General features: G+C 41.0%; 1 protein-coding gene across 5 annotated transcripts in view; it reads left to right on the forward strand.

Moving 5' to 3' along the window:
- ADGRB1 (adhesion G protein-coupled receptor B1) overlaps positions 1–12,479 on the forward strand; it is a 264,233-nt gene that overhangs the window by 184,815 nt on the left and 66,939 nt on the right. For all 5 annotated transcript variants that reach the window (XM_031947288.1, XM_031947290.1, XM_031947291.1 and 2 more), the window contains exons 19-21: positions 1,288–1,391; positions 6,897–6,999; positions 9,689–9,839. In XM_031947288.1, the coding sequence (XP_031803148.1) occupies positions 1,288–1,391; positions 6,897–6,999; positions 9,689–9,839 (358 nt within the window). The remainder of the gene's footprint in view (positions 1–1,287; positions 1,392–6,896; positions 7,000–9,688; positions 9,840–12,479) is intronic.

Below are 12,479 nucleotides of genomic sequence, written 5' to 3' on the forward strand. Positions count from 1 at the left end.
TGGGAAATCATCAGTTGCTTCTCTTTAAAATTTCTTGCTTTACGGGCAGGAAAGCAGAGGTCCAGAGTTAATTCATAACTGCCTTTATACGCTAGATTTCTTTGTATATCATTTAAAACTTATTTTTGATCCACCTATGATTTCATTTATCAAAATCAGGGGCTAGCATAAAAAGGGATGTCTGGGCTGCTTACTATACATAGTGAATGCTCCCCAGTCAGGAGAAGGTGGGAGCTGTAATAAGCCTTACACAGCTATAAAGATGCAAGACTTCCTGCCTTAGTCTGAATTTTTCTAATCACAGGGAGCTCACATTCTTCTAAGGAAGCAAATTTCATTGTGGGACAGCTATAATTATTAGAGAATTCTTTCTAGTAGGTAATATAACGTTCATGCTTTTTCTTCATTCTGAAATGAATGAAGCTTCCTTTATGTGCCCAGTCTTGGGTTATGTTCTGTTTGGGGGCTAGGAAAGAGGCAGAAGGAGGATACCCAATTGGGGAAAGATGAACCTCCTTTTCTACATCTCCCTCCCAAAAAAAGAGACAGAAAGACAGACAGCACCAAGATCAAGTGCTTGTCTTCAGGAACTAGTTAGTGAATGCTCTAGGAAGGGGGAGAGAGGGAGAAGGGAAAGGTCAATATTGCCTAGGCAAGGTCAGAAAGCAAAGGCAGGGACCCAGGGGAAGATCAGACCTGGATCTTTTCTTGGGTGGGAAAGGAAGGGAGTACCTTTCAGAGAGCAGGAGGAGGAAAAGAATGAATAAAAGGAAGGGTCCAGTGAGAACATGTTTCATTCATAATCTCAGGTTAAACTTCATTCCTTCATTTGCCCATCATCTTGACCTCAAACCCCCCCCCAAAAAAAATAATGTCATGGGGTGATGACAGAACCTTAGTCTGAGAATCAGGAAATAGGAATTCTTGTCCTGATTCTTTAGTTGACTTGGCACGCCAACCTTTTGGCCCTTTCCTTTCATGGCTTCATGACATGGAAAAGCTATAAGGTACCTTATGGTTCCACTGCATTGCAGCCTCTTTATAAAGGAGGAAACCTAGAGCCAGAGAGGAAATTTAGCAAGTGAGTCTCAGAGTCAGGACTAGGACCAAAGTCTGATCAATACCTTCCCTTTCCATTTGAGTCCATCCCATTCGAATCTGTTCCATTTTCCTATTCTTTTCCTATGCCAGGGGCTGACACTGATGTGTTTCCCTTCCCCCATTGTGCGTGTGTGTGTGTGTGTGTGTGTGTGTGTGTATGTGTGTGTCTCTCTCTCCCTCTTGCAGAACATGGAAAAGGCGATTGTCCCCTCAGTCACACTCATCGTGGGCTGCGGCGTATCCTCCCTGACCCTGCTGCTTCTCATCATCATCTACGTTTCTGTGTGGAGGTAGGCAGGCGACTGATGGGTTCTCAGGATGCCCTTCGGGACATGGGAGGGGCCCTGTTTGGGTGGCGATAATCAACAGTCAGAAATTTCTCCATAGCTGATGTGACACCAGTGCAATATTGACAGCCCTGTCTTATCAAATGTTTCAGTGTAATTTGGATGGAGCAAATTTAGCTCCTCCCTCCCTCCCTCTCTCCCCTTCCTCCCTTTTTCCCTTCCTCCCTTTTTTCCATCCTTCCTTCCTTTCTTCACCCCTTCCTCCCTCCCTTCTCCCCTTCCTCCCTTTTTCCCTTCCTCCCTTTCTTCCTTCCTTCCCCCCTCAATCCCTTCTTTCCTTCCTTCCTTCCTTTCCTCTTTCCCACCCTTCATTTTTTTTTTTTTTACTAATTCTCTTCCTTCTTCCCTCTCTATGTTGTGAAGGTTAAATGATCTAGGGCTTTGACAAGTGGAATTTTGAGATAGTGTGGAATTGGACTTGGAGTCAACAAAACCTGGGTTCATATTCAGCCTCGGGTGTTTATATAATGACTACTTTCAGTAAATCATTAATTCCCTGTGCCTCAGTTTCCCTTTCCTATAAAATGAGGGGGTCCCTTCTAGATCTAAATCAATGATCTTAAATCAGTCTGTAGGCTAGTGTTAGAGTGCCCACTTCCACCTACCCTAACAGTTAATAAAAATGCTCACAAGAGACGAACACTATTGTAAAGTAAAGACCCTCTTAAATGGGAGGACTCTATCTGTGTAGGGTCCTATATGAATGGAGGGGGAGAAGGCAGATATCACTTCTTGTATCTCAGTTTCCCCTTCAGTAACCAAGGGAAAATTATACATTCTCTTATCCGATTATCTCCCAGAGGGTTTAATGAAGACTTTATGGAATTATAAGTGCAAGTGCTTTAAAAAATTAAAATCCTATTCAGGCTTATACTAGAGCACATTAGAACTAAAATGACCTTAGACTATAGAACACAATGTAAAACCCTGAGGGGGCCTTTAAGATCAACTAATGCAATCTTCATATTTAACAGATAGTAAAAATGAGGAGCCAGAGAGGGGAAGGGGCTTAACAGGGTCACCCAGCTAATCAGTGACCATGATGGAATATCATGACAATTTTTTTTATAGGTGGGGAAATTACCTCCCAAAGCCTTGGAAACCAGTTACTGATTATTTTCCCGAAGGCATCAACCTGCATGATCTGATCTCTTTCTTCACCCCACCCCCACTCCTTTCTCATATTCCACTGCCAATCATCCTGAATTCTGGTCGAAAAAGAATATGGCACTAGTTCCCTACACTGGGGTCGCATCGACCTGTTCTGCTTCCAGTGCTGCCTGACCCTGTGAGCGTGTCAAGAACTGTCAGGTTCAATTATCTCTGACATGGTGCTGCCTAATGACCTTATTGAGCTGGCCACGGCCAACTATAAAAGCAGCTGGGTGTATCAGTAGAAAGAGCTCTGGGCAGCCAGTCAGAGAACTTTTAGCTCTAGCTTGTTTTGTGACCTTGGACTAGTCCCTATCTAGTCCTGAGGTTTCCTCTACAATGACAGCACCAGAGAACATGAACTCCAAGGTCCTGCGAAACTCAGATATTTAATGTTTTAATGTTTTCTGTTCTGAATTTCCTTCAAACTCTAATAGGCAGCTAGATGACACAGTGGATAGAGCACCTTCCCTAAAGTTAGGAAGACCGATCTTTGAGTTCAAATGTGACTTCAAACATTTATTAGCTGGTGACTCTGGGCAAGTCACTTAACTATTAGTTCATCTCAGTTCCTTCATCTATCAAAGGAGCTGGAGAAGGAAGTAGCAAACCACTGTAGTATCTTTGCCCAAAAAACACCAAATAAACTCACAAAGTCTCTTGGACATGATTTAAATGACTGAACAATAACAAAATTGAGTTTTGTGTTCTAATACTAACATTCTATATTCTGAAACATTCTCTATGCTAAGGTCCCTTTGTCCTGTAACATTCCCCGTTTCGAGATCCCGTCGAGCTTTGTCATTCTGTGTTTTATAGTTTAAATTCTATGTATCTTAAGCGTTCTCCCATCTCTAATATTGTATGATCTATCCTGGACCCCAAGGGACCCAATCTGGCTGGGTTTTGTTTGTTGGTAGAGAAGGCTTTGGCAGAGATTTTCATTGATCTCACAGATTTAGGGGATTGTTTAGACTGGAGAAATGAGTTATTTTTGTGCCTTGTGGCTGTTGACTGCTCCAGCATGGACTTACATCCTTACTATATACACTCTTATGCATACCCTACAGTCCAATCTCTGAGTTACTCACATCCATTTGCACTCACAAACCTATTTGCACACACAGGTTCACACATCTGTATGCACATAGCACATACACATATTCCCTCAGATAATCACACAAGACTATGTACATTGATATGTCATATATACAAATATATGGGGTATCAAGTGGGGTAGCCAAATGGAGATGGTTGGAAATTAAGACTATATTCATATTCTTTCCCCTGCTGGGTCATTGTGGGGCAAGGGTCATAGGGCTGCTTCTTAAAATTCATGCCTCAGACATGAGAAAACACAGGACCATAATGATCATAGATTCAGATTATCATAGGGCTGATAAAAGTCAATTCCTTCATTTCACAGGTGTTGAAACTGAGGACCAACATGGTTAAATATATTGTTCAAGGTCACATAGATCATAAGAGAAAGAGTCAGAATTTGAACCTAATCCTTTGGTTTTAATCCAGCTGTCTTTCTACTGGATGACACTCTCAAGGTCTGATAAAGTCTTTGGAATAGGGAGTATGATGATGATGTTGGGATGGTGGTTATCTTTGATGATGATGGCGCAGGTGTTAGAGATGATAACTGTGATTATGGTCATGGTGATTTTATTGATCATGATGATGAGGGTGATTATGGAAATGATAATGATTGTGATAATGGTAATGTTGATTTTATGAGATGGTTAGCTACCAAGCCAGCTAAATGGAGAGAGACAGACAGACAGACAGAGACAAAAATAGAGATAGACAGAGAAGCACAGAGACACACAGAGAGAAACAGAGTCAGAGAGAGAGAGAGACAGACAGAGAAAAAGAAACAGACAGACAGAGGTAGTCACAGAAAGAAACAGAGAGACAGATAGAGACAAAGAGACAGAAAACCACAGAGACATACAGAGAGAAACAGAGACAGAGAGACAGAGACAGACCACAGAGAGAGAGAGAGATAAAGACAGAGACACAGAGTCAGAGGGATTTAGAGAGACAGAGACAGAGAGACACACACTCAGAGACAGAGACAAAAATAGAGACAGAGACACCGAGACAGAGAGGTACAGAGACACAGAGAGACAAATACGGAGATACAGAGACATACACACACAAAGACAAGAGAAAAAGATAGAAACAGACAGAAAGAGACACAGAGAGAAACAAAGAGACAGATAGAGGTGAAGAGACAGAGACAGAAAGGCACAGACACATAGAGAGAAAGAGACAAAGACAGACCACAGAGAGACAAAGACAAAGAGACAAAGATAAAGACAGAGACAGAGTCAGAGGGATTTAGAGAGAGATAGAGACACAGAGACACACACCCAGTGAAGACAGAGACAAAAATAGACACAGACAGACAGAGACAATTGAGACAGAGAGGTACAGAGACACACACAGAGAAAAAGAGATACAGAATGAGACAGAGACAGAGGCACAGAGACAGAAAGGCACAGAGAGATACAGAGACAGAAAGACAAGGAGATAGAGACACACAGCGAGAAACAGAGAGACAGAGAAAGAAAGGCACAGAGACACACACAGAGAGACACAAAGATGGACACAGAGAAACAGAGATAAATACAGACAGAACAGGAATTTAGAGGGAGAGACAGACAGATAGGCAGACAGACAGAAAGAGTAATGCTAGTAGTGATGGTTACGGTTATCATATAGTTGGGGATATTTGTGATTGTATTTTCATGTGCTGTCATCTGATGACAATTATGGAGAGAGAGATGGTGATGGTTATTATAATAATGTTTTTATAAGGTAGTTACTTAGTAGCCTGCTAAATGGAGAGACAGAGACAGAGAGAGACACAGAGAGAGTAATGCTAGTGGGAATGATTATTATATAGATAGGGTTATTTGGGATTATGTTTTCACCTTCCATTATCTGATGGTCATTATGGAGATGATAGTGGTGTTAATTTTATATTCACTGCTACAATACTGGTAGTAATTCAGTGAGTGATGCTTATGAAAATGAGTGCGGTAATGTGTGATTGTAAGACTGGCAGTAGTAATGGTGATGTTGAAGTCAGTTACGTAGATGGTGATGTGATGCTGCTCATTGTGGTGATGTTGAAAAGAGTGATGGTGATGTAGTGAAGATAGTGAGGGTGATGAAGTTGATGACATATAAGTGATGGGGTTTATGGGTATTTAAACAGGACTAGGACCTCTGGTACAAGGGCTTCAGAGCCCTTTTAGGTCTGCTCCTCCACTTTTGGTGGTATCTGGTTTTTGACTCTCACCTCTGGCTCCAGAAAGCTGTGGTATGTGCAGTGGGCACACCCCAGTAAGACCATATTGGCAAATGGGGCTAAGCCAGGTTGATGGTACCAACGGGTCTCAAACCTATCAGTGACTTAGGGCATGTCTATCTCAACCATGGGAAGACTTTCCCTGGTGGAATGGGTAGTAGGTAAGAACAATTTGTTCCAACAGTCATGAAAGTTACTAAATCAGGTACCCTGGAGTGCTTAAAACTTGGTCAGACCTCAACGATGTCAGGGTCTTCCACTTCATCCCGGCCCTTGTAAGGCATTCTAACTTTGGTTTTTCCACCCGACTTCAGTGACTCTGGAAGAGTGAGTGAGATTTGTGGCTTTGTGCAATTCTGCTCATTTAAATTCAATTCACCAATTCATTCAATTAGTGGTCAAGACATCCTTCTGTCATGTCATCGGTCCTCTTAAAAAACAAAGAACAAACAACATATAGATGGTGATGACCATTATATAAATTTACAGTTTTAGAGGCTTACCTACAAAAGAGTAGCCTAAGGCAGATTAAAATGTGATTAGTAGATATTTGGCAACATGAATAAAAATAGAATAGAACATAGACAAAGCTAATATGTTGTTTTCCAAGTCAGGGAACCTTGTGTACAGTTTAGTGGCTCCTGTTTTTATTTGAGTATGACAACACTGGCTTAGAGCATTAAATTTCTTGCCTAGGGGCCCATAGCCAGTAGGTGTTCAAGGCAGGATTTGAACCCAGATTGTCCTAGTTTTGAGGCCAGTTGTCTAATACAATTGTTTGAGGTTGTGATTATGTCAGTGATTAAGGTGAAAGCAGTGAAACAATCATGAGGGGGGGGGGTGATGATTCTAAATGACAAGGCACTTCCCCAGCCTACAGTCCCTGAATAAAGCACCAGAGCCTATTGGAGGTATGTTTCTAGACAATGGAACTGGTCCAGTGCCCTTCTGTTTCTTCTCTTCTCCAGGTACATCCGCTCTGAAAGATCAGTTATCTTAATCAACTTTTGCCTCTCCATCATCTCTTCCAACGCCCTCATCCTCATTGGACAGACCCAGACTCGAAACAAGGTAAGAATTCCTGATCCCACCCCACCTTTACAAATCACTAAAAACAGCAGATTCTCAATTCAGCCCTAGCACAGGTATCTGCTAACACAATCAGTAACAATATATATATATAGATATATCTATATATTAAGATAATGTAGACAAAAGGCTTTGTAGCTAAAAATTATTATGTTCGTTATGTTATTGTTAGATTCACAGAATTCTACAGTCGTAATTGAGCTAAGAGATCTTTGAACCAAAGGATGTTTAACTTTGGGGTGGGATGGAAGGTTTGATAAACTTGAATGGAAAGAAAAATTAAACCTTTATTTTCAGTAACTCCTAATTGAAACCAAGCATTTCCTCCAATTAGAGTCAACTGGGTGACTTCATGAATAGTGTGTTATACTTGAAGTCAGAAAGACAAACCAAATTCAAATTCTGCCTCAGACACTAATTAGTTGTGTGACCCTGGGCAAGTCACTTATTTCTTATCTTTCTCAATTTCCTCAACTGTAAAGTGGGGATTTGCAATAGCACACCTCCCTGCCAAAGTTGTTATGTGGATAAAATGAGCTAATATTTTTAAAACATTTTGCAAACATTAAAGCACTATAAATGCTAGGGAGGAAGAGGAGGAATATAGGCAAAAACATTATTCTGAAGTCTCCATGACCTTTACCTGATTTGAAAGAGAACTATGACACAAAAAAGATTAAGAACTTCTGATTTAACCCAACCCTCTTAATTTATAGAGGTAAAAAGGAAGAGAGAACTGAGACCTAAAGAGAAAAATAATTTTGTCACAGGAAATAAATAAAAGGAGTTGGCTTTTGAATAGTGGTTTTCACATTCCAGATCAGGTGCTCTTTCTTCTATTTATTTCATTCTCCTGCAGGAGTCACCTTATCATTTCTCCTCCTAAAGAGTCACTTAAACTCTGGATCAATTCAAATTGTTAGGAAGTTCTTCTTCATATTGACAAAAATATCCCTCCCTATCACTTCTGTCCATTGTTCTTATGGCCAAGCAGAATAACCTTTCTTCCATATTACAACTCTTCAAAATACTTAAGCATGTTCCTCTTAAGTATTCTTTTCTTTGGGCTAAAAATCCCCAATTCCTTCAACTGATTCTCTTAGGATATGATCTCTAAACTCCTTACCATTCTGATTGCCCTTTTCTGGACATATTCCAAATAGTTAATGTCTTTTCTAAATTGTAGTACCCAGAACTTAGTCAATCAACAAGCTTCATTAAATGTGCCAGACACAGTGCTAAGCTTTGGGACTACAAAGAAAGACAAAAATATGATCTCTTTCCCATAGGAGCTCATATTCCAATTGTGAAGACAAAACAAATACCTGTACATATAAAATATCTCTAGTTCAAATGAAGAACTGGACATAAGTGGGGTCTGACCAGAGTGGAGGCCATTGGAAACACCCCTTCCCTTGATACAGATCCTACTGTGACTTTCTTCACTCAGCCTAAGATCACACTAGATTTTTTTGACTTTCATTTCATACTAAACCATTTATACTTTCTCTATGTAAAATGGTTTTGGTGCAGAGTAGTTGTTTTCAATTATTTTAATCTTTTTGGAATTAAACAAAAGGGAATACCTCTACCTAATACCAGCGGGACTACAGTAAGGAAACACTAGGTTATCTCAGGCTCATTTCATAATGGATAAAGCCCTAGAATGGAAAATAGAAGCCCTAGATTCCCTTCTAGCCTTCAACAAATTTGCTATGTGATCTTGGCCAAGTCACTTCCCTTATATCTCAATTTCCTCATTTGTAAATTGAGAGGGTTGGATTAAGATTGTTTTCAGTTCTGATCTTCTCTAATATAGTAACTTAATAGTATTTCTTTAATCTAGTAACACTATATTTATTACTTCATTTCTCTGACACAAAATTGACATTAAAGGACTTCTTATTCCAAGCTTATTGAGCCTTTTCCCCAGCTCCAGACTGGACCCTAACTTTTGGGATAGGATGAGAGCCCCTAATCTCAGTCTCAAATTAAGTCCTAACCCTGGGCTAATAGGTTCATCCTAATGTGCCAGACTCAGCCCTAATCCTCATCATAGAATCAGCCACAACTCAAGTCATTAAATCTTTTTTTTTTTTCTTTTATGAGGCAATTGGGTTTAAGTGACTAGCCTAGGATCACACAGCTAGGAAGTATTTAGTGTCTGAGGCTAGATTTGAACTCAGGTCTTCCTGACTTCAAGGAGGGTGCTCTGTTACTGCTTCATCTAGCTGCCTCTTCAGGTCATTAAATCTTAAAGCCTCCCCCAGTTTGAGGGATAAACCCATGTCCAGACCAACCTCTAGCTCTGACTGTAAGTAAGCTATAACCCTATTGTCATAGACTAAGACTTGATCCCAGTCAGGACTGAGCCCTATTCCAGGACAATATTCACCCTGCTTATATACTGAATGTAACTAATATAGATCACAATCTGAGCCCCTTTACCTGGCAGAGATAGCCCTTGTCCACGCTCTGGCCACCAGGATGTGGGATTCATGGATGGCTTGGTACAGCTGCTCCCGGCTCTAGAAGAACCAGCTCATAGTCTGCCAGAGAGATAGGGAAAGAGCCTGGAGCACCGAGTGCCATTCTGGGGGCCAGGCTGATGGACGCATCCCATCCCTGGCTCCCCCAACTCCCTGGGCCTGGCCCTTCATTCCCTGCCCAGGTGATCTGCACCCTGGTGGCTGCCTTCCTCCACTTCTTCTTCCTGTCCTCCTTCTGTTGGGTACTCACCGAGGCCTGGCAATCCTACATGGCGGTCACTGGGAGGCTTCGCAACCGCATCATCCGCAAGCGCTTCCTGTGCCTCGGCTGGGGTGAGTGGAACTGGAGATCCCTCCCGTGCTCCAGACAAGGGTGGATGGGGCAACAGGCAGTGCCTTGACTTGGGAGGAGGGATACCTGGGCTCCATCCTCTAGGCTGCATCCTAAAAGGAGGCATTTGACCTTGATGATTTCCCCAGCCCTCTGTATTTTGGATTTTGTACCTCTTCTCCCCTGCTTTTTGGCAAAAGATATTTTTATTAGATTGCGCTTGCCTCAGTTTCTTCATCTATAAAATCTATAAAAAAATCTATAAAATGGAGTAATAGAGTCTAATTCTCAGGGTTGTTTTGAGGATGAAATGAGATAATTACAGAGCATTTAGCACTGTGCCTGGCACATAGTAAGCATTACATAAATGTTAGCTGTTGTAAAAATCAATTTAGATCACATTTGTAAAGTACTTTGCAAACCTTAAAGCCATATATAGATGATAGTTATTATTTTTCATCATTACTATTATTGATGTTAAAAATAATATAGTCCAATAGTATGGCCATCAAGCATCTTATTCCATCTTGGGCTCCATTAAGAGAGACATCACTCAGACTAAGGAAGGTGGTAGTCCCAATGTCCTGTGCCTCACGTTGGGGGTTATATTAAATTCTGGGTGAAGTCTGGCTAAGACAGACACTGACAAGCTGGATCGCTTCCAGGAGACAGTGACCAAATGGCAAAAGAGACTAGAGATCTTACCTGATGAGCAGCCACTGAAATGGATGGGGATGTTCAGTCTGGAAAAGAAAAGACTTAGTGAGGCCATCATGGCTGTCTTCACTCTATTTATTTATTGCAGAAGAGGGATTCAACTTGTTCTGATTGGCTCTAACGAGCAATGCTCAGTACAGTCAATGGCTGGAATTTGCAGAGAAGCCAATGTAGACGTCCTTCTTTAAGGATGAGTTTCTGACAACTAGAGTTCTCCAGATCTCAATAAGGCTGCCTTGGGAGGTGACAGGTCACGCTTATTGGTGATGTACAAACAGAGGATGATTATAACCATATTGATGATGGTTCTGTTATTAAGAAGAGATTTCTCTTCAGCAATAAATTGGACAAGATAGTCTTGAGATTAATCAATTAACAAACATTTATCAAGTGCTGATGTGTGATACAGAGGACAGAAAGACAAAAAATGGGATAGTCCTTGTCATTAAGAATATTATATTCCATTGGAGGAGTCAATAACATAAGTCACATAAGCATTTGCAAAGTCTGCACAAAGTAAATAAATGGTAAATTTGGGATAGGGAAGTACTAGGAAATATTGGAGCATGAAAGTAGATGTTACATGGTGATTTATAAGGTGGTACTTGAAATGAGCTTAGAGGGAAGCTAGGACTCTAAAGGGTAGAAATGAGGAGGATATCTATGCTAAGTAGGGGACAGCCCATACAAAGACATGGTGATGGGAAATGGAATGTTCTGTGAGAAGAACAAAAAAAATGAAAAAGACTAGTTTGGCTTGTCTGTAGCATAGTTGAAAGGAAGTAATTATGTAATAAATCTAGAAAGGCAGCCTGGAAACTGGTTGTGATGGACTTTAAATATCTAACAAAGAAACTGATATTTGATCTAAAGGCAACAGGGAGCCACTGTAGTTTATTGAACATTAGAGGGACAGGTAAGACCTGTGGTTCTTGTAAGAATCACATTGGCAGTTATGGGAGGATGGATTGGTGAAAAAACTTGGGAAGAACTGAAGCAGGAAAACCAATTTCAGTAGTCCATGTAGGAGATGATGAAGGACTGAGCTAGGTTGGTGACTGTACAAATGGGGAAATGTTAGGTAGACATGACTTGGCAACCGAAGGATGAGGGAGAGTGAGGATATTATGTACTCAGGTTAAGGACCTGGGTTCCTGGAAGGAAGGTTTTATTGACAAAAATGAGAAAGTTACAAAGAGAAGTGAGTTGGATTAGGTTGGAGGGAAAGAGATTGAGATACTGAGTTCTTTAATTAAGTTGGAAGTATGTGTAAATATTTGGTGTTATAAGATTGGAACCTGGGAGAGATACCAGAAGTGAATATATAGATCTGGGAATCACTTTGTGGGGATGATGATTGGAAAGAGCAGGATCACAACATTCAAGAGAGGAGAGGTCATCCAGCAATCCAGCAAGAAAGGGAGGCCAGTAGTGTCAAATAATGGTGAGAAAGAAGGCAATAAGCATGAGGATTGAAAAAGGGCCATCAGTTTTGCTATTTATGAAGTCACTGATCTCTTAGGAAAGAATGATTTACTTCTCACTCTGGGACTCTGGAAGTCCTTGAGATCTAAATCTTCTAATCCCTCTGTCTTCTGCAAAGACAGCCCTTCAGATTCTTTAAGACAAGTATTATGTTCCCTCCCCTTCCCTGTTATTCCTTCCACCACTTCTTCTCCATAGTAAATATTCTCAATAAAGTTTCATTTGACCTGGCCTCCAGGAAGATCCCCAAAGTACCAAAACCCTTCCCAGAATAGGTGCTTGGGACTTAACACAGTACTCTGACCAGGGTACAGTGTAGAAGGACTATCTCCTTTATCATTGTAGTATTGGGTTTCTCTTAATGCTAGTCCAGTTCAAAGTTAGGGTTTTGACTTCCGTGCTATAGTGTTGGCTCATATCAAGCCTGCAGTCACAGGACT

Source organism: Sarcophilus harrisii, chromosome 1 (genome assembly GCF_902635505.1).
Source record: "Sarcophilus harrisii chromosome 1, mSarHar1.11, whole genome shotgun sequence".
NCBI lineage: Eukaryota > Metazoa > Chordata > Mammalia > Dasyuromorphia > Dasyuridae > Sarcophilus > Sarcophilus harrisii.